Source organism: Malus sylvestris, chromosome 1, assembly GCF_916048215.2.
Source record: "Malus sylvestris chromosome 1, drMalSylv7.2, whole genome shotgun sequence".
NCBI classification, from domain to species: Eukaryota; Viridiplantae; Streptophyta; class Magnoliopsida; order Rosales; family Rosaceae; genus Malus; species Malus sylvestris.
The window spans coordinates 14,458,859-14,480,689 of NC_062260.1; the positions used below are offsets into that span (position 1 = coordinate 14,458,859).

A 21,831-nucleotide genomic window follows, 5' to 3' on the forward strand; every position below is an offset into this window, starting at 1 on the left:
AGCACGATCCATAAATAGTATGGTCCCCCAACGCGGATAAACCAAGCAAGACCAGCCATGCACCACGTCTACATAGTGCAGTCTCATCATCACACCTTATACATAATTATACGCATACATGCTATCGATTCCGCATATCAACCAGCATTCAGTCATATGGAGCACAACACAAGGAATTCCCTCAATTACTAATTCTACTAAAAATCTAATAAAGTACCTAACTCATCTCCTGACTTTCATCTCCATCTCATGCTAGGTAATAGTGCAAAGTTCAAATAAGTATTCAGTTGGCAATCATATCCAAATAATTATCAAACAATATTTAGATCCCATAATTGTCATAACATTCTTCATAATTATCATTCACATTATTAAAAGTTAATTAAACACATATCTATCACAAACATCATCAATACACAAGCCAAATCATATTTAATTAGCATAGGTCTATGGCCAAATATATAAAATTCACATTTCAATAGAAATCATATTTATAAGACCAATTCATATTCACAAATGATACTAATAGTAGAAATTAAGATAATAATCATATTTCATATATTCAAGTCGCTATCTAACCAATGTAGGCCCACTAGACTTCACTTAGTCCCTCATGATACTAATTTTAGTAATTAGGACGTTTCGAGACATGTTGATCAAAAGTCAACTTTTGGTCAAAGGTAGGGTCCACAATTCTACACAATTCAATCCGGAAGATCCACACCTTGGATTTCGGATATGTAACTTTCCAAAGTCCACATTATGCTCAAATAACAACATGCTAAAATCTTAACACGATCCGACGATTGGATCTCCGCCAATTTCAAAATTCAAGTGGCGATCGACATTTAATTTTACAAACTTAGAAATCCAATTAGGGAAGATCTGTATGTCGGATTCTCGATCCGTAAGTTTCTATGATCCAAAAATATTATGTTCTATCACACATTAAGATTTGGTGACAATCCAACGGTCGGATCGTCGAATCATATTTTTGACCTAACCACGTATCGTAATGAAATTAGGTTCAAACAATCAAATCATATCATAAGGAAATCAATTATGAAATCAGGGCATCTAATTGAACTTAAAAGGACATCATCGGCCCACTGGCCAGGCCGCCGCAGCACACGCCGTCGCGGGTGGCGGTCGGCCACCCCGACTTGTCGAAAAATTCAACTATTTTTAAAAATTACTAAAAATTATAGAAATGAAGATCTCAAAGAGTAAAAAAACTTTATACCTATGGCCAAGTTCAATTTGGCCGGGAAACACTTCAATTTCACTCAAACCCGCCGAAACCCTAGAAAAGGGTGTGCTTTGATTTGGCTTCCAATCGAACTCCGACGCCTCCAACACTACTTGAGCTTTGTTCCTGGGGTTGAGAGAAGTCTTTTGGTGGTGGTCATGGACGGTGAAACTTGTCGGAGCCACCGGGAAAAGGGATAAAGCCGCCGGAACACCCGTGGGTTTGTGGCTTCGAACTGGAAAAATGGGAAAGAAATTGTGAAATCTAACACTACCAGGATGTAGGGCTCATCAAAGGCTTTCCATGGACACCAAGATCACCCAAAACGGAGTTCGTATGAATAAGATATGGCCGGGTCAAAAATGGTGGTTCGCTGGTCAAAAAATGACCCATTTCAGGTCCCTACTTTCCCCTTCTTCTCCTTCTCCTGATTGGGCAGCTCCTAACCTTTTAAAAATCTGATTGGTTCCCTCCCTCTTCTAATTGATTGGTCCCTTAATCCAAATATCTAATTAGGCCTCTTTCCCATAAAGTGGGAGTCTAAATAATTCCTAAATTCTATAGTATCCCAACTTCAAACGCCCGTAACTATATCGTTATAACCCGAACTCGTAAACGGCTTTTGCCTATGCGTTCATGATCTCGAAATCTAATCAACAATATAAATTGTGACCTTGAATGGTCTACGGATTTTAAATAATTAATTTCCCAAAAAATAATATAAAAACTCAATAATACCAATACTTAGATTATAATAATGAAATCCAGGAATGGGATTTCACAATTTATATGTCTGTTCCTCCTGGTCTTCGGCGACAGCGGGAGAATCTTGTGTGTCGCCTTCACAAGTCTCTTTATGGTCTCAAGCAGGCTTCTCGCCAATGGTTTGCCAAATTCACTACTGCCATTCTTTCCGTTGGCTTTCAACAATCCAAAGCTGACTATTCATTGTTCACTAAAAAGTCTGGTACTTCTTTTACAGCCTTGCTCATTTATGTGGATGATATTGTGATTACAGGCAACGATGTTTGTGCAATTGATTCTCTGAAGTCTTTTCTCCGTGATCATTTTCGGATTAAAGACCTTGGTGATTTAAAATATTTTTTGGGCATTAAGGTTTCTCGTTCCAAACAAGGGATTTATATTTCACAGCGCAAGTATGCATTAGAGATTCTCAAGGATTATGATTTTTTTGGAGCACAACCCATTACTTTCCCTATGGACGACACAAAATTATCTGATAAGGGAGAACTTCTCAAGGATCCTGAAAAGTATCGCTGATTAGTAGGACGGTTGATCTATCTCACATAACTCGGTCGGACATCACCTATTATGTGCATGTTCTGAGTTGTTTTATGCATGAGCCAAGGATACCTCATATGGATGTTGCGCTTCGTGTTGTTCGTTATTTGAAGGCTACTCCAGGTCAAGGCTTATTATTCCGTTCTGACAACCAAACCAAGTTAACTGCATTTTGTGACTCTGATTGAACAGGTTGTCCTATCACTTGCCATTCGACTACTGGGTATTGTGTATTCTTGGGCAATTCTTTGGTTTCGTGGCGGGCAAAACGACAGGAAACTGTTTCACTTTCTTCATCAGAAGCAGAATATAAGGCTATGGCAAGTGCTTGTTGTGAGTTAATTTGGCTTCGGTTTCTATTGAAAGACTTGAACATTCCTTTCGATGGTCCTTCCGTTTTATTTTGTGATAATCAAGCAGCATTACATATAGCAGATAATCCTGTTTTTCATGAGCGGACTCATCACATTGAGATGGATTGTCACTTTATACGAGATAAGATTGCAGATGGCACTATAGAAACCAAGTATGTTGGTACGGCACACCAGTTGGCGGATTTGTTCACCAAGCCTCTCGGGAAAGACAAGTTTTCGAGTATGTTACGCAAGTTGGGAGTTCTTGACATCCACTCTCCAACTTGAGGGGGAGTGTTAGACAAGTAGAAACGTAGTTGGAATCTATGTATAATTGTAATCCTAGTTATAGTTGTATTCCTAACTTGTAGGATAATTTCTTGCTGACCAAGTTATGTAATTGTATATATTTGTGTTTCACGTATCAATGAAATGCACTTCAAACCCATATATCTTTTTCTACATATTTTAAATTGCATACAAGCAAGCTTCCGCCATTTAATTGTTGAAAGTATGCCATTTCTTGCTTAATGAACTTAGATTTTCATAAATTTTCCTTCAGTTATATGGATCCCCAAGCCTTCCGGCAGAAATTCAGCAATAATAAACCTGGGTTTTGGTCACATTCGCTATTGAAGATAAACGCAACCCACGAGGTCACCCACCTTCAGCCCTCGCGGTTTGAAGTTTCGATCGCCACGATGCCAGCCTTATTCCACAATAGCAGCAGCACTCCAGAGACCCGTCGCTGCAACCCATGAAGCTTCAACCCGCGGTTCGTACCACCAGACCCCAGCCGCAACCACATTTGAATCCCTCGGCAGCCGTCCCCCGAGCACAACTTTCCCCGCGACGCAACTGCAGCTCAACCCACGACCAGTTTCAGTCACGAGCTTCGAGTTCAACCTTTGGTGGTCTCGCGTTTCCCAAATCTTCAGTCATGAACAAACGATGGTCTTTGTGCAGCCCGAAAAGGCGGAGATCGACGAGGATAAGGAAAGAAATGGATGAATGGATAAGGAAGGAAAGAGAGAGTTGTGTGGCTGTGCGACCGTTTGGAGGAGAGAGACGGAAACAACAATAGAAAAGGCGTTGGCTGCTGCAACAAGAAGGCTGGGTCCAAACTTGGGCCTAGTGGCCGTCCAGCACAAAAGGGAGAAGGTGCTGCAATGGTTAAGCGGCGTGGGCCTCCTCTCCTCTTGGCCTTGAGCTATTAAAAATAAAAAATAAAAATCAGGGAGGCAACAAAGAAATTGAATAAAACAAAGATATGTGGCCTTATAAAAGAAGGCTCAAATGTACACCAGAAGAAGGAAGGCAGAGAATTTTTGAAATTTGTGTTCCTTCGGTGACTCGGGAAATTAAGACACCTTCTTCAGCAACTCTCCTTATTCGGAGATTTCGACAGACTCCACTATATGCTACTACATTTCGATAGTCATAAGTTTCGTAATTACTCAATGACTTGGATTTTGTAAGTCCCAACTAATAAACTTTCCTCACTCGAGAACTTGGGAGAGAACTATTTGTATTATACTTGACCAATCCTGAAACTATCGTGCATCGGTCAACTTCATACCTTCAAGGACCCACTGAAGGGTTCGTGCTGAGGCACTCCTGCCGAAGCCCAAGAGTTTCTCTCCAATTAGAAGGCCAATTTAGTTCCTGAATTATCACATGAGTGAAAATTAGGTCCCTAACTTCTTCTTTTTTCAGAAAAATTAGTCTTTGAATTATAAAACTCGGTCAATTACATCCCTAATATTAGATTTGAAGCTACGATATTCAATTTTCCATTAACTTAAGTCATGGTACATGCATGTGATACACATTTGAGGGTAGATTGGTAATTTTACATAAAGAATAGTGTTTGGTAATTTTACTTAAGTTGATGAAAATTGAATAAAAAAAAGCTTTGAATATAATAGTAGAGATGAAATTAGTAATTAACCGAAAAATAATTCAAGCACCTAATTTTTACTAAGATAACAATTCAGGGACTAAATTGACATTTTATCCTAAATCAATTGCATCTTTTGGGTTTCTCACCACTCCTTGAAACATCAATTCATTTATGCACTTCCAAATTCTCCAAAGAACAAAAACCACCTCCTACATAATCTCCTCTCTCCGCTGCTCATCCTTACATCGCATACCAATATTACTCCAACACGCACGAAAATCAATCCCCACAAACGCCGTTGCATCCAGTTGTAATGAGCAGCAATACCAAATGACACGACTAAATTTACACCCAAAAAATAGGTGTTCTTCCATTTCCTCAGCACACCCACAAAGGACACATGAATTGTCCACTCTCATCCTCCTACGAATTAGATTGCACCGAACAGCCATAGAGTTGTTACAACACCTCCAAATAAAAAAAACTTCATTTATTTGGCACATGTAATCTCCATATATCCGGATTATTGTTTAAGTGTCGATTAACGTGTTTATTTCTTATTGGTGACATATAATTTGGTTTGAAATTAGCTTATAAATTTGGTTAATCTAGCATTACTCACTAGACACAGTCAGACTCATTCACAATCTAACAAATGTCCCTAACTTAAGCCATTTGTCTCCCCAATATACTTGGGTGTAGAAAACTGACTATAGCAGTATGCTTCTATTGAACTTGAACTCAATGTTCTAAACCTCCTTCCCATAATTTAGATTAGATTAGAATATTGCTCAAATTAGAAAAGCTAGATGTAGCCCCAAACTTAATCCGCATGATGAACATGCAAAGTATGATTATGTTGTAAACACTTATTTAAATAATATTGATCATTCTTGCTATAATATCTCACCAACTGAAGCGTGCACTGATTGCCTCGCTTTTAAAAATATTAACTTTCATCCAGATTTAGTGGTTGACTTGAAAGGATAATACTTTTGAAAGTTGTTGCTTTAATAAAATTATTTTACACTAAGATTTCCACACCTTGGTGAATCAAAAAAGTAGTTTGGCGGAAAGCAAATTTTTTAATCAAAAAAGTAGTTTGGCGGAAAGCAAATTTGTTAAACACTCGCCTTTGTTTTGGTTGCTTGTATTTTATCAAAACTTAGTGGGTGGGCAATGCATAATTCAATATTATAATGCATATAGATTATTGGGCGAACTAGAAAAAGCAGTAAATTAGGTGGAAAGAAAATTTGTTAAGGACTCACCTATATCTGGTGCATAAAAAAAACCTCATTTTATCAATCATGTTGTCTAGTGAAATTATTGTATAGCTTAGTGCTTGATGTAGTTTATCAAGTGGAATTATTCTGCTTTCGTAGCTGATTGTGCTTCTTCTTGGTCTTAATTTGACTCTAATGAACATGGTTGAACTTGAAGGAATGTACAGCTTCAAAGTGCTTTACCCTGGGATTTCAGTACCTTGATGAATAAAAAAAATAGTTTGTTGGAAAGCAAATTAGGTAAAGACTCACCTATATGTGGTGCATCAAAAAGTTTCAATTTATCAATTATAATGTCTACTGAATTATTGTATAGCGGGCATTTCTAATGGTGACGCTAAATGGTGTCTCCACAGCCTTATAGCCTCTAAATATATGGACAAAGGGTTTTCAATAGGCTTCTAATGAGCTGGACTAAAGGTTGTTACAGTATCCCAATGTATAGAGACTCGTCGGATACCTCAAAAAAAATCTCAAATGTAAAGACCGCATAAGGACTCAAAGAGTGCGCCCAAATGTTGATTTTGAGTGGGAAAGAAACCTCACCCACATGATAATGTTGCACAGAAGCTTCTCTCACCACCAAACTGACAGAACATCACTCATGGACCCATACCGCACTTGTGTCATTTTCCTTTTTTTTTTTCTTTTTTTCTTTTTTTTTTTCTTGTTTTTATTAGCAACCATAATACTCTAACGAAATTAACAATGATTTTTTTTTAATATTTTAGTCCCTACATTTAAAGATTATATTATAAGGTCTCCCATTGAAGATGCTCTTGGTACTCGATGAACTTTATCAAGTGGAATTACTTTGCTTTCCTTAGTAATTGTACTTGGTCTTAATTTGACTCTAATGAACATGGTTGAACGTACTGCTTTTATTACTACACATGAATCCCTGCATTGGATACATTGAGAAGATTTTACATCAGTGTGGGGATCGGGTTTGTTGTTGAATTTTGGGATGTTTGTGGCACATTGATATTCAACAGGTCATGGAGATATTCATACTTCAAGTACTGAAATGTTGTAAACGATGGGGTTTAGGAAAGGGTGGAGTTGACAGATAATACTTTGATGTTGTTTTTGTGGATGCAAATTTCTTCCTCCTTGATTTTGGACAAAATTGCACCTACAAAACAATTAACACCTTAGGTCAAGGCCAAGAGCCTCAAGGGCCCATGATGAATGGGGGGCTTTGGCCGAAGAACCTCCGATGCCAAAGTTAGAATTTAGAGAGAAAAAGTGTTTGAGAATTCTAGAGAATTTTAGCAAGAGTTGGAACTAGTTTTTGGGAGAGAATGGTGAGCTATATATAGGGATATGGGCGGCCCTATTAGGAGAATAGAGACCGGTCATTTAGGTATTTTTGGGTGTAAATTGTGGTTGATTAGCCATTAATAGTTTAATTAGGCAATAAATCTATTAATGGACTAATTGACATATTTTGAAAGAAATTATTTGGGGAGTTATGGAATGATTAAAATAATTAGCTAATTGATTAGCTAAAAATGGAAAAATGAGGTAGAAAATATATGGAATGAAATAGGTTTTGGGAGTTACCTTGTAGAAGGGATTTGATGAGATAGGTTTTGAATTGTTACCTATTTTGGGCACTTTTGATTTAGTTGAAGGATGATTGCCCGCTGCTCGTGCATAGGAATCTCGTTGTACCTCAAGGGTATTTTTATCCTCTTTTATCCAAAAATCCACGTGTCGCATTATGATTACTTTTGGCTCCACAGTTTTAGCAGCATCTTTTTGGCTCATGCATATCTTGGTGACACTCCTGCATCTACCATTCAGTTGGAGACGGAGATTGGTGACTGCACTTTTAAAATTATGACGGACAACTACTAGTGTACTTAACTTGTATTTGATTTTGTGGCCTTGTCTCAATGTCGACGATTTGCGCACTATATTTTTACTTTTGAGGAAGCAGCATATGAAAGATTCATGCCAAAGGGTAAGGCAAATACATGTAAAAATATGAAGACAAAAAATCACTAATTCAGGTCAATACATTTTCTATTTGCATTGTAGAAATTTTGATTTTGTTCATCACTTATTGTCTCCTCTTGTATGAAAAAGTTGTTCTTTCTAATACCATGGAATTTTTTATTTTGCATTGTGAAAATTTTGATTTTGTTCCGCTTTTTACCGTGAATTCGGCAACTATTTTCGTCGAGTGAAGTATTGTCACGTCCCGGACTCGAAATGAGTGAAAGAAATGATCTCGGGCCCGTGTGCGAATAAAAATAAAATAAATAAAAAGAAACTAAAACAGGTTTGAAAACTAGCTCATTTAAAAATGATGCGGAAGAATAAATAGGCTGGTAAGCTGAAATGAATGGAAAATTGATTTATTTAATATACGAGTCAACTACACAATAAATCAGAATTTACTAAAATACAATAATCACCATTCGACTTCACGTACATTTCACGAATCCCTTAATTCTCTAAATTGATTTGCAGCCTTAGATGCTTGGATTCGACTCCCTGATCACTGATGTGAAAATTGTACTGTAATCCGACTTAACTCAAGTTATGAAAATACAGTAAAGAAGTTGGAAGGCTACAAAGTTCCCTCTGTCTCGCTTTCCTTCTTTTTCTTCGGATCTGAAAACTAGGAAAACAAATGGTGTTTTCCTCTTCATTCTTTTCTCTTTCTTTGTGGTCCAATCAAAATCCTTCATATGTGACCCCATGTCATCCTTCATATGTGGCTAGCTATCAATTTGTCACGTGGCCAAGTCAACCATTTGTCGTTGCCAAATGTCAATCATTTAGTCATCCTCTAAACTGACAAATATTCCGAAAGATACTATCATAATCACCACTAGTTTCATCCTACTATTTCCGGATCATCAATTGTTCTCAATCAAAATAATATTTTTTTCCGATATCTTAGTCATCCGAAATAACGACTACTTGTGAAACATTAATAATTTCAGGGTTTCACAACCTTCATCTACTCTTCACGATCTTCAAGTTGGTATACTTTGTTCCTGCATTAATAGTCGTTTTGGAGTCGGATGTTTAGAAACCTATAAAGCTGGTTTTGGCCGATGATTTTGGTCAGTTGCCGTCTAGAATTGATTGTCGTGATAGTTATAAAAGTTGATCCTTATGTTGAGTTCTATATGCCTGTACAATTTGGTGTGTCAGAAAATTGGGTTTCTAGTTTCATAATCATATCAACACTAAATCAGGCCCAGAAAGGTGGCGTTAGAAAAATCTGTATGTCCCTCAAAACTTGTAGAAGGAACCTTCCTTAAAAATCACCATCTTGACCGGCTTATAGAACAACTAAGCCCAAAATTTCAAACTGACAGCACTGCGCAGTCAACCTTCTTTTCTTTGCTACAGTCAAATGGCATGGAATAAAAATCTTGAATTTTTACACTATTAACTTGAAAGATCACAAACACACATAATTACTTCAAATTCCTTTTTTTGATAACTTTTTTCCCTACAAACGAAATATAGAATAAAGTATTAAAATTATACCAAAATAGTTAATAAATTATATCTAAGACTATGGTAAAAATATAGAATAATGTTGACTCATCAGCAAGTATTGAAATAATAGTTTAACACATTTTTATTTGGCCTATCGATTCACCAAACATATACATACACATAACTAGAGACAGCAAGAGAGAGAATAGTGGGAATCATTCATCCCACAGTCCCACGCATGGATTCTCCCCAATTCAACGAAAGTCCTCTTCCTTATGTACACAAAATAACAACAAACACGTTTTTGAGTAATTATATCTCTGCCTGCCCCTTTTACTTTTGACTTTAAAGAAAGCGGCCCATGCGATGTACGATTCATGCCTAACTCTAAAGGCAAATACATTATTCTAACAAACTATTAAAACTTAATAGAGGTAATTTGGATTTCAGAGAATTTTAATGGATTTTTTTTTAAGTGATAAATTTGAAAAAAATTTAATAGATTCATAATTTTACGTGGATTTTGACAAATGTATATGGATTCCTATTATAGATTTTTATGGATTTGAATGGATTTCTTTCATGGATTTCTTAGGATGCTAGTTGACTCCTACAACATAAAATGAATTTCTTTCGAGTACACAATATGAAAAGAACATAAACTGAAAGGAACATAAACATATATCTATTGATATAGAAATACAAACCAATCAAATATGTAAATAGAATGGGTCATTGAGAATATTGATCCAAGAGTTTGAATAATTGTAAATGATAGCTTCTGCTTTAGAACATCATATCCATTCAAGAATGATGATTTCAAGTTCTAGAACAGGATATCCAATCATGAATAATAATATATGTGAAAGAATATCAAATGACAATCGAAATTGAGTAGGGACATATTTGGGCCTCGTGGATCACTACAATCTCCTCTCTTCGTGGGGAAGAGAAGATCACAAACAAGATTGTTGCAAATGGGTAGACGTTCGCTGCAGGAACCGAACCAACCATGTTACTCAACTTCATTTTGGACGGGAAAGTCTCGTGCATGTCGTACAACGTGTCCCGCCTCCCCCGGTTCTCAGGGATGAAACCAGAAATTTAACTAAGAGGGGGCACCTTAAAAAATTTGAGCTCATTTTTTTGACAAATAAAGTTAGTTCTTTTACAAATGCTGAAAAAATTAATTACAAAATGCCTAATTTTATTACTCTATTGTCTAATTTTGTTTTTAATTGTTGACAATGTAATGTTCATTTGTACTAATTAACCAAATACATGTAACTCAATAAGGTTTAGACATTAGTGTGTGAAAAAAATATACAAGACGGATGAGCATTTGAAAACTAAAAAAAGATTTTCACTATTTTAATATAATTAATTGAATAATCTGCCAAGCAAAAAAAATAGGAATGATTAATTGAATAATTTGTCCTGAGAGACCACGTGTCGTGAGCCGTTCCTGCTGCGACTCAGCGCTTTGTTCGCAGAGATGAGCGATAGGATCGTCCCCGTGGCGGTCGACTGTAAGCAGAGCATGTTCTACGGGACCACCGTCCGTGGGGTCAAGTTCTGGGACCCCTACTTCTTCATGAACCCGAGGCCGACGTACGAGGCCACGTTTCTGGACCGGCAGCCGGACGACAAGTTTCTAATTCCACAAAATACAAAAAGACTTAAAAAATGTAAACAGAATGAAACAATCAACGCGGAATTGTGTTGATTGTTGCAGGCTTTGTCATTATTTTGGAGAGAAGAGTCAACGTCTAATTACTACACCTACCTACAGAAAAGTAGGTGGTCCACTCACACATGTTCCATACTTGACCATCTGAATCAAGACAACTCAGTGTGTGGATCGTATTGTGAACTATTACGTAGTCACCCAGCCTTATAATACACTCGCATCTTTCCTTGTGCTCCTAAATCAATACTGATTGTACACTTCTTCTTCTTCATTCTTCAATCATCTTTGCCTTGATTTTGTTGAATTAAGATGGAGAATGACGGAATCAGGTGCTTGAAGAAACTCTTTCACACTTCCATTGTGGTGCTACTTTTTCTACAATGTTTCAACCCTTCCCTATCCTCTGGATTCTATAATGTTTCTTTCGGTTTCGGAGCAATTGGCCACCGGGTGGTGACGAGGTGCATAGAGAGTGAAAGGGAAGCACTCCTTTCTTTCAAACAAGGTCTGATTGATGACTACAATCTCCTCTCCTCCTGGGGAAGAGAAGAACACAAGCAAGATTGTTGCAAATGGCTTGGCGTCCACTGCAGCAACCGAACCAACCATGTTACTCAACTTCATCTTGGATGGAATCATATGAATGAAGTTTACTCACTTCAACAGAAAGGACAGCAGGAGTATCCCGAATATTACTTTCAAGGTAACATGATGAGTCCTAAACTAATTGAGTTGCCGCATTTGAAATATTTGGACCTTTCTTCCATTAACTTCACTGGGACCCAGCTTCCAGATTTCATTGGTTCTCTTTCCAATTTAAGACACCTCGATCTCTGGTATGCTTCCTTTGGTGGTCGAATTCCAACTCAGATCGGAAACCTTACTCACTTGCAATATCTTGATCTCAGATCCAATCACTTTGCTAATGTAGAAAATATCAATTCATGGCTACCTCATCTTTCTTCTTTAACATATTTGGACCTGAGTTACAACAATCTTAGTAATGTTCCTGACTGGTTGGAAATAGTTAGTAAGCTCCCTAAACTTACAAACTTGTCTCTGTCTTATTGTAGTCTTCCTTCTCTTCTAATTCATTCCAGTACTCTTTTTAACATAAATTCTTCTAAATCTCTTGCTCATGTTGATCTCAGTTACAACCAACTCACATCTTCTTCCATATTTCTTTGGTTGTCCAAATACAATGCCAGCCTTGTTCATCTTGATCTCAAATACAATAACTTTGCTAATGTAGAAAATCTGAATTCATGGCTGCCTCATCTTTCTGCTTTAACATATTTGGACCTGAGTTACAGCAATCTCAGTAATGTTCCTGACTGGATGGAAGCAGTTAATAAGCATCCTAAACTTACAAACTTGTCTCTGTCTAATTGTGGTCTTCCTTCTCCTCTAATTCATTCCAGTACTCTTTTTAACATAAATTCTTCTAGATCTCTTGCTCATGTTGATCTCGGTTACAACCAACTCACTTCTTCCATATTTCTTTGGTTGTCCAAATACAATTCCAGCCTTGTTCATCTTGACGTCTCTTACAACCAGTTAACTGGCTTATTTCCCGATGTCATTGGAAACATGAGCTCTCTTGCATATCTAGATCTCTCTTCTAACCAATTTGAAGGGGTGATTTCAGAAAGTCATTTCTCGGGTCTCTCCGGATTAAGAATTTTATCTCTGTCCTCTACCTCACTAACTTTAAACTTCCATTCTAAATGGGTTCCTCCCTTCCAATTGGATTCTATAATATTGGGGTCTTGCAAGATGGGTCCACATTTTCCAAATTGGCTTCAAACTCAGAAAAGTTATTCGTCGCTTGATATTTCTAATGCAGGAATTTCTGATATACTTCCAAGTTGGTTTTGGGAAAGGTTGTCTCATGCTCCTGAAATGGGTTATGTAGATCTCTCCAACAACCAAATTAGAGGAACACTTACAAACTCGCAAATCAATTTTGTATGTTTCTCTCGTCTACTAAATTTGAGTTGGAACCAATTGGAAGGTCCAGTCCCTCCTTTCCTATTAAAAGCGTCATCATCTCTCCTTCTCTCCCACAATAAATTTTCAGGGTTGTTTTCTTTCTTGTTTCCAATTAACGCAAGTAATTTAAGATTGCTTGATCTCTCGAGCAACCATTTATATGGAGAACTTCCCGATTGCTGGACTCATTTCAAAAATCTTTTAATTCTTGATTTGAGTGACAACCATTTTTTTGGGAGACTTCCTACCGCAATGGGCTCTTTATTATCAATTCAAACATTGAACCTAAACAATAATGGATTTGTGGGAGAATTGCCTTCATCTTTGAAGAACTGTACAAGTCTCATGGTTTTTGATGTTGGAGAAAATAAATTATCAGGTTTGATACCTGAATGGTTAGGGGTTGGACTTCCAAATTTGACTATCCTTATCCTCCGTTCTAATCACTTCTATGGAAGCATTCCATCACAATTGTGTAATATGGGAAGCATTCAAATTTTGGATTTCTCGATGAATAACATCTCCGGAAGTATACCCAAATGTCTCAACAGTTTGACTAATTTGGCTCTAAGAGGAAGTTCAAGTCTAACTATCAGTCATTACTATAATGTATCCTCGAGTGGTCTCGCTTTTCTGTATGACGACGAGGCATCCTTGATATGGAACGGCGTAATGTCCAAATACAAAAGTACTCTGGGGCTTGTAAAGAGTATTCATCTGTCAAGTAACCAATTAACGGGGGAGATTCCTAGTGAAATCACTGATCTTGTGGGGTTAGTTTCTTTAAACCTGTCAAGAAACAACTTAACAGGTCAAATAACTCCAAAAATCGGGAAGTTGCAATCTTTAGATCTGCTTGATTTGTCAAACAACCAAATACATGGTACAATTCCAACAAGTCTTTTCGGAATATCTGGCCTTGGTAAGTTGGACTTGTCCAACAACCACCTGTCTGGAAAAATTCCCATGGGGTCTCAGCTTCAAACCTATGAGCCCTCTGTTTTTGCGGGAAATCCTCTCCTTTGTGGAATTCCACTTCAGACGTGTTTTCCTGAGGAAACAACGCCGGCAGAGCAACCAGTGGTTAAGAATCAAGATGAAGATAATGACGGGTTTATAACAACTGGATTTTACGTGAGTTTGGGGCTTGGATTTGTCGTTGGATTCTGGGGAGTTTGTGGGAGTTTGATATTCGACAGGTCATGGAGATACACATACTTCAAGCTCTTGAATGGTTTAAATGATTGGCTTTATGTCAAGGTGGCATTGCTCAAGCAACGAAGAATGCTCGATGAATAAGCTGTAAGTATACTGTCGCATAATGAATAATACTGCAATTAACATACATGTCCTCCTCTCTTTTTAAACTCCCGGCTAACGGCGAACGCCTGTAATTTACTTGAATTTTTGTAGCTCGTCCATCGGCTTCTTTGGTACGACATGCTAACCCTTTCGGCTTTCGGTTTGAGAAGGAGCCTGAAGGAGAAGAAGAATGCAATAACTTTTAAGTTATGGTGGAATTTCTCCAAATTCATGAGTGGGAAATGTATTTGGTTCATTGTCGAGTTGTAATTTTACACAAGTATTTATGGTTTTAGTTTCAATTTTTCCCAATTTGTTATGAATTAATGGATGAATAGACTGCGTTCCAAATTGAAAGCCAGGATTGAAGAGCTGTGTGCAAGAGACTAAAAAGAGTGGCACTAAACGAAGACCAAAAAGAGTGCCACTAAACAATGGACATGAATTAAAATTTCAAAACTACATTGAACTTGTTAAACAAATTCAAAAATAAGTGAGACGACCAGTCTGTAATCTCATACAAGCTTGTGATAAACGAACAAGTTTGGCTCATGAAAACAAAGGCAAAATTATTATTTTTTTATTTATTTGTTGCCCTAACATACCAAACAGTAGCCCCCAAAATCCAACTCCAGCTAATTACCCCAACAAAAGAAGAAGATTAAATTATGAAGAAGGGAAAAAATAATTATGTTTGGGTCCAAATAAATGAGAATAGAATAGGAACTCTTGGTAGCCTGTTAGCATATGGTCAAAATTGTTCCAGCCTGTGGCTGATAAGAGTTTTGTTCGAGCCGTTTCCACTCTGGATGTACTCCTGTAGGCACGAGAGGTAAGAGGAGTAAAAGGGAATGTAATGCTGAATAAGTGCTCTACAGTTTATTGTTTGTGGCTTGTTTTGATCCTTCAGTAGAACGATGCAGAAGCAGATAAAACAGTGTATTCAAATATTGATCAAGCATTCAGGATTGGTACAATACTAGTGGAATTAAGCTTGTCTGAGTGAGGGAATATCACTAATCAAATAGCTAATGCACAGCTAACTTGAGTGAAAAGGGAAGCGAGGAAATAACGATATCCATATCAATTCCTCTCACTTGGTAAATAAGAACGTGACAGAAACAGAACAGCCAATTATGAATAACCAGGAATACCAAAAGAAATTCTAATGCATAATATCAATCAGCCCATGAAAGAAAAAAAAAGAGATTTTGGAAAACCACATGTAGGAGACACGGAAACAGATTATACTTTCCAACTTTCGCTCCACAACTATATGCTTTTACGGATATCATATAGTAAAGAGGAATGTTGAAAAACAATTTCTTTTCGAGTTGCATAGATAAGTTTCACAGACCCACCGGGATTAGCATTCGCCCTCCACCCTTGGTCTTAAGGAACATGGCATGTCATTAGGTTCAAAAGCTAGTTGAAAGGAGAAACATGTAAAGCATTTGTAACCTTACCAAAAGAAACGAAAATACCTTAGCACAGATTTACTTATGTGACAATAGATTATGTATCAGGAAAAAAGCAATGGTAGAAGCTTTCGGAAGGGAACAAAAAAGTAAGAAGAAAGAGAACATACAAGCATATCTTCTGAAAGAACTGTTTCCATTAATGGAAAATGTTACAGGCCTCCTTTCCTGACCCAAAGATAGGATCTCTTGCATCCTTTCAGGCCAGTCTGAATTTAACCTCCGAGCAAAATCTTCAACCTCCCTGCACAACGATTTAAGAAAATATGTAACATTAGCAAGAACAAGTTTTGTCTCTATAAATTGCGTATTTACATGCAGAACCATGGTGGAGGATGCAACTTCAAATTCCAGTTACATCCTTATCAGAAAATAAAATAAACACTGACGAGAGAAAAAGACTTGCAGAACCAGAAGAGTGGGCGACCGGAACCATGTTTCACAACAGATGCTTAATGGTGATGACCAGAATGAGAGCTCTTTTTCTTTATAAACATAAACAAATATTTATTTAAAATGTCCAAACAACTATTGCACACATAAAATCAAAAACCAACATCTCTCAAAGCCACCATAAAGAGCTAGCAAAGGCAAAACATTATCCCCAATGTTTACTCATTTTTATCACAGACCAACTTTTTTACGCAACCTTTTTCATCTTCTTAGCTGGGTGAGGAGTGGATTTGAACATGGGACAGTTTAAAAAAGAAGTGGAGAAATACCACTACATTAATAGCTATTTAGTTTTTAAGCAAACTCTGCAACATTGAAAAACAAATGACAATTTGAAATTCTTTTGCAGTTATCAAATTTCATCTTCTAATTGCATATCTTCAATTTCAGAACTGCGTTCATAAAAATAAAATAAAAAAAGCAACGAAGTTGCACCATAATGAGATCCACCATTCTGTTTCCTTAAGCTTTCCATAACTAAAGTCATCATCGACAAAGTTATTACCACTGAGTTCAATTAGGTACTTTTTCTTCCACATGTTGCTCAACGTGATATATATTTTTTTTTCATCCACTAAAATTAAAAAAGATAATATTATATTGCAAATCGTGTAATAACCCAAAATAGTTGCAGACAAACCTATCAATTTTTTCCTTCAATGCCGGATCAATCTCATCATCAATATCACCTTCATCAAACCCAATCATATCCTCCACCCTATCATCCTTTAGATCTTGTAGCTTTAATGTCAAACTAGAACTAGGTGTAAATTTGTTGAGTTCATCACTGGGGCAAGCAAAGTTAAGATTGCTCGACACCTAAAACATTTGGGCGAAAAGAAAAATGAAGAAAAATTAGCTACCCAACAACTCAAGCGGAAAAGTACAAGTTCAAGACCGAATTAGTGATTCAAACCTCATGGATCTCATTGGCCTCATATAGACACGTGCTTTTCTGCTGATCTTTTCTCCTGCGATTCTTCTTTTTGTTCTTGGAAGTTTTAATCCCTTTGGAATCTGTGAAACATAATTTCCTTACCTCCAATGAGGCCTTCAAAAGGAAATAAAGTAAAAATAGACGACTAAGACACTACACTTCAAATCCCATTTAAAGGAATCTTAAGTACTTCCAAGTACAGTATAATGTGGGCTAATGCAATCCCGAAAAAGATTAGTATCAAGTGTGCGTTGTGCAATTTGCTCGTTGGAACTACAACCTACTCAATGATAAATCCAATTTCTCAATTAACAATAACTATGCAGTCAAGGAATAAGAGAGCAATTGCTCAGGTATACCTCCAATTTCTCCATTAATGAATGACAAGAGATCATCAACTGAACGTTCATCGTTTTGCTCTTCTTCGAGCTCGGCATTCTGAAAAGTATGGAAGGTTCAATAATGACTACCAATAAGAAGGATATATTATTTAGCATAGTATAAAAGCCAGAAAACATATTATGTAGTACGTTTTGAATTCAGATTCATCAAATACCAAACTCACCTTCAATTTCTCTCTTTCCTGAAGTTCCCTCCTCTTTCTTGCATATAATCGATTCAAAAGCCGAATGCGTGGATCGTCAGTTGAATTTTTCAAAGGCTCCAACTTCTCTTCCTGGATGATTTCTTAGTGGAGTTAAAAACAACAAAGAAACCCCAAGTTTTTGCTAAGCATACACAGATATCTCAAGCATCGGAGACCTCTGTAAGATCATCAGGGAGATGAAATATTTCACGTATCTCGTCAGGTGTTTTCCCTTCAATTATTCGTGCAAGAGCACGACTAGTAAGATCCACCAATGGTTTTAATTGGAGGCTGTCAGCAGCTGAAGTCAACTCACAGAGCAACTTGGTGTCCATTCGGATGTATTTTTCATCAAAAGCCTTGCATTCCTACATAAACGAGTGGTGCCGAGTCATATAAGCGTGCTGAGTTTACACCAGCATCAGAGTAAACATTTAATCCAGTGTGCAGGTGGAGATTAATGTCCTCAAGAGCTCAAATTTATGCAAAACAGACAGAGGGCATAGACTCAGAAAGAAGGAAAACAGAATGATATTGCAAAAACATGTCTAACCTTGTTCGAGCGACCTGGTACTTGATGAAACCTGCAGTAATCAAGAATTAAGCTCAACATTGCAGTACTGACTCTTTCAGGAAGAGATATTGCATGGTTCTTGGAAGCTCCCATCCCCTTCTGTATATTTTCTTTGCATATCATGGGGCAATACAGGGCAACCTCTTGTTCCACTTGTTGGATTGAACCGTCAGTAGTCTGAAGCCAGATATAAGACTTCATCATCTGAGAATGAGTTGGCACCGATGTGGCTTTAGAATTCCAACATTACAAAGTAAACGAAAAATATAAAACAGTTAAACAACCCACCCACCTTCACCCCCTCCAAATAAACAAAAACAAAAAGAGAGAACAAATTAACACACAACAAGTAGAGGCGGCTACAAGCATTCAAAAGAAACGAAAAACAGAAAACAATCGATTCAACTATAGCTTGAAGAACAAAGAAAAGAAAACATAATGCATTTATCTATTAAACACTAGACAAAGACGACATAACATAGTGGAAAAAAAGGAAGAAGGGGCATAAAAAGAATCACGAAGAATGCGTACGGAAAAGTGATAATACCTCAGGTTTAATAACAGTCATGTCACCTTCTGACATTTGAACAATCCCAAGTTCTGAGGCTTAAAAACTGGAGTGCATCAGGCAAAAGAAAACAGCTTTATGCTTCTCATGCAACAACTTGCTGATACTCTGTTAAGTCAAACAAAATTATAATTAGCAGCCCTTCTATGCAAATCCTTACCCAAAATTAAAGTTTACACAAATTTAACATAAACCCAAGTTAGCCAGGGCAGTAAACCACCCTTTGCAATCCCCTCTCCGTCGTCTAGATTAAATTAGAATATCGCTCTCAAAACATAAACCCAGCTCTTACTTGCCATGAACAATACAAGTTCCAATTTTTCTTAACAAATCTATACTTACATTTATATTTCTACTAAACTTAATTCCATTTATTCCCAAGTCCATGAAAAAGCATTCTGGTGATTATACTGCTCTAAATCAAGGGAGAAAAATTGCAATTCATTGGTATTTTAGTTGAATTTCTCGATTAAACTAACTGTTATTACCAATAAATGATTGTTTTTCCTAAAGATTTTAGTTCACCGAGCTCCGGATTAAAGGGTACTTAGGAATTTCATTTTTCTATTCAATCATTTCCATTTTTCCTGCACTTTCTGGGCAACCAAACAGGCATACAGAAGAGAAACAAAACATGGTAAAGAAAAGAAAAAGGACAGACAATTAATTAACACGAAGGAGACATACGAAATGAACGGATTCCAGGTAGGGGGAGCTTTGAATTGCAGAGATTTGGCGGTTGTCGGCGAATCCCAAAAATGGATAAAATTGCGAATAAATTTTAGAAAAAAAAAAAAGAGAAAAAAAGAAACTCTTGTGTGACTGAAATTGCGTCAAAAATCAAAAGGTCTGCAAATCACACGTCAGCGTTTCGTTAGGGTTTCCTGACCTCTTGTATTTATTTTGATTTGATTGATTAGTGTTGTTTGTTTGTACACTTCCTGGTGCGGGCCCACCTTAATCAACGGATCATATTGATCATCAATGTGAGCTGGTAATTAGCAGCCCTTGATTGAAAATGGTTCCTATCAATGAGGCCCGTACGCCCCTTACATAGTTGGGCACCGAGAGCAACCTTCCCCCAGGCAACCTATGTTATCCACCCATTTAACAGTAATTATTTTTAATGAACAAGTAATAATCTTTTGCATCTTCATCATTACACTTCAATAGTCCTAGCAATAGGTAATAAAATAATAATTTTTTTTATTTATAAAATAATACTAAGATAATTAAAAAAAGACAAAGCAAAAGCAGCATCTGACTTTCTCTCTCTCTCTATGTTGAAATGAAGACCACCAACTCCGCCACCACAAACACAGAGCTTATCCTCTTCCACCCCTAAGCAATCCACAAATGGCGGAAGCCACCGCTTGTGGCTCCTCTTCTTCTTCACCCTCGCATTCACCCTCACTCTCATCAGCACCACCATCCCCCAAACCCTCCCCACCTTCGTACTCCCCCTCCCGCTCGCAGTCCTGGATGCACTTCTTCACTACGCCATTTCATCCTCAAACACCTCGTCAGCACCCCACATGTCCCCACCGGAACTCACCTCCATATCCTCCGCCCTCACCCGCCTCTGCGCACCCAACTGCAATTTCCTCGTTTTCGGCCTCACCGATCCAGAACCTCACATAAAAAAAATTAAAAAAGGAGTATGACGTCAGCTGACGTTAGAACCACCTCAGGCGCTCGGGCCGGCACGAATCCACGGGCCTGGCGCTCGGGCCTACTCGGGCTCCCTTGCCAACCAACGCTGGACTTCCTCCCTTTGGCAATCAGGCCCTGTGCTGAAGCATGTCCATATAGCAAAAGCTCCCGCTGGAGCTGCTCTGAATATTAAGTTAAACCTGTCGCAGTGAATATTGAATTAAATCTTTTAATCGTATCAATTCATCGTACATTATGCACTTAGAAATTATTTTAAATATTTTATTTAAAATTAAACACAAATAGTACCAAATAAAAATTAACCGTATGATTTATGATGAACGAACAATATTAAAGAATTCCCTGAATCCTCACAAAGAGGATTAGAAGAAAATCCTCATTCGTATGAGCCACCTAGTCTGGACTCTGAACAGAAAAAATTTTCCTTCATAGGACATATTCTCTTATAAGTCACATCACTAAAACATCACGTAGTCAGTTGATAAGTGTTTAATCAGTCATTGCTTATTATCCTTTTCTTCACTATTTTGTTGTTTCTTTTATATTTGAGTCGCTTTTTACAATTTGTAAGTCAATTGGAGTAAAGAGAGAAAAAGGAAGAATTTTCAAGAGATTTGAACCAAGATTTGTCAAAGTGCTAGAATGTTGCTGGTGGAATGTCACGAAGATTAATTTGCCGAGACTAGATCAGGAAGAATTTGATGGCGTGCCATATGGATGGAATCATGTAGTTTTTGGAGGCTTTTACCTTTTGTGATCCCGATGTATGAAACAAAAATTATTGTCGTTTTAGTAACTGCTGCTCAGTGTGAAGTTTCTTCGCGAACTTTGGAAAATTAAAAAAACTAATTCAAATTGTTAAATTGGGTTTAAGAGTTAATGCTGCTGAAGTTAAAGATTGGAAAATGCTCTTTGATGAACAGATAGGAATAACAATGCTGATGCGGAATTGAAGTAATCCTAATCATCGAACTCGTTGGGCCTCAACTAAGTACCTTTTGGTGTGGGCTTTGGTC

The 21,831-nt window shown here is 37.3% G+C and overlaps 2 protein-coding genes across 8 annotated transcripts in view; one reads left to right on the plus strand and one right to left on the minus strand.

The window, feature by feature from the left end:
- The window catches only part of LOC126619877 (SKP1-like protein 21), a 66,744-nt gene extending 46,712 nt beyond the window's left edge, over window positions 1-20,032 (minus strand). For 2 of the 7 annotated variants that reach the window (XM_050288345.1, XM_050288337.1), the window contains exons 1-9: window positions 19,829-20,026; window positions 19,121-19,249; window positions 18,553-18,777; window positions 18,176-18,367; window positions 17,979-18,089; window positions 17,773-17,851; window positions 17,393-17,493; window positions 17,117-17,295; window positions 16,134-16,267 (exon numbers count right to left, since the gene is read on the minus strand). In XM_050288345.1, the coding sequence (XP_050144302.1) occupies window positions 16,134-16,267; window positions 17,117-17,295; window positions 17,393-17,493; window positions 17,773-17,851; window positions 17,979-18,089; window positions 18,176-18,367; window positions 18,553-18,777; window positions 19,121-19,156 (1,057 nt within the window). In that variant the 5' untranslated portion in view covers window positions 19,157-19,249; window positions 19,829-20,026. Of the gene's footprint in view, window positions 1-14,475; window positions 14,720-14,986; window positions 15,363-15,467; window positions 16,007-16,133; window positions 16,268-17,116; window positions 17,296-17,392; window positions 17,494-17,772; window positions 17,852-17,978; window positions 18,090-18,175; window positions 18,368-18,552; window positions 18,778-19,120; window positions 19,250-19,828 lie in introns of those variants that run through there. The other 5 variants (XM_050288298.1, XM_050288329.1, XM_050288306.1 and 2 more) reach the window with 5 other exon arrangements.
- LOC126619824 (receptor-like protein EIX2) lies at window positions 11,503-14,850 on the plus strand. The gene is made up of 3 exons (XM_050288243.1): window positions 11,503-11,954; window positions 13,098-14,545; window positions 14,657-14,850. Exons 1-2 carry the CDS (start codon window positions 11,561-11,563, stop codon window positions 14,540-14,542), a joined length of 1,839 nt encoding a protein of 612 aa, XP_050144200.1. The 5' UTR covers window positions 11,503-11,560; the 3' UTR covers window positions 14,543-14,545; window positions 14,657-14,850.
- Window positions 20,033-21,831: the final 1,799 nt, after the last annotated feature.

What these genes read in the sequence shown, in the direction of transcription:
- LOC126619824 (XM_050288243.1), top strand. Translation starts at nt 11,561, where the DNA reads ATGGAGAATGACGGAATCAGGTGCTTGAAGAAACTCTTTCACACTTCC. An exon ending in TCCCGAATATTACTTTCAAG is followed by an intron (nt 11,955 to 13,097) that starts GTAACATGATGA and finishes TTTCTAATGCAG; the next exon opens with GAATTTCTGATATACTTCCA.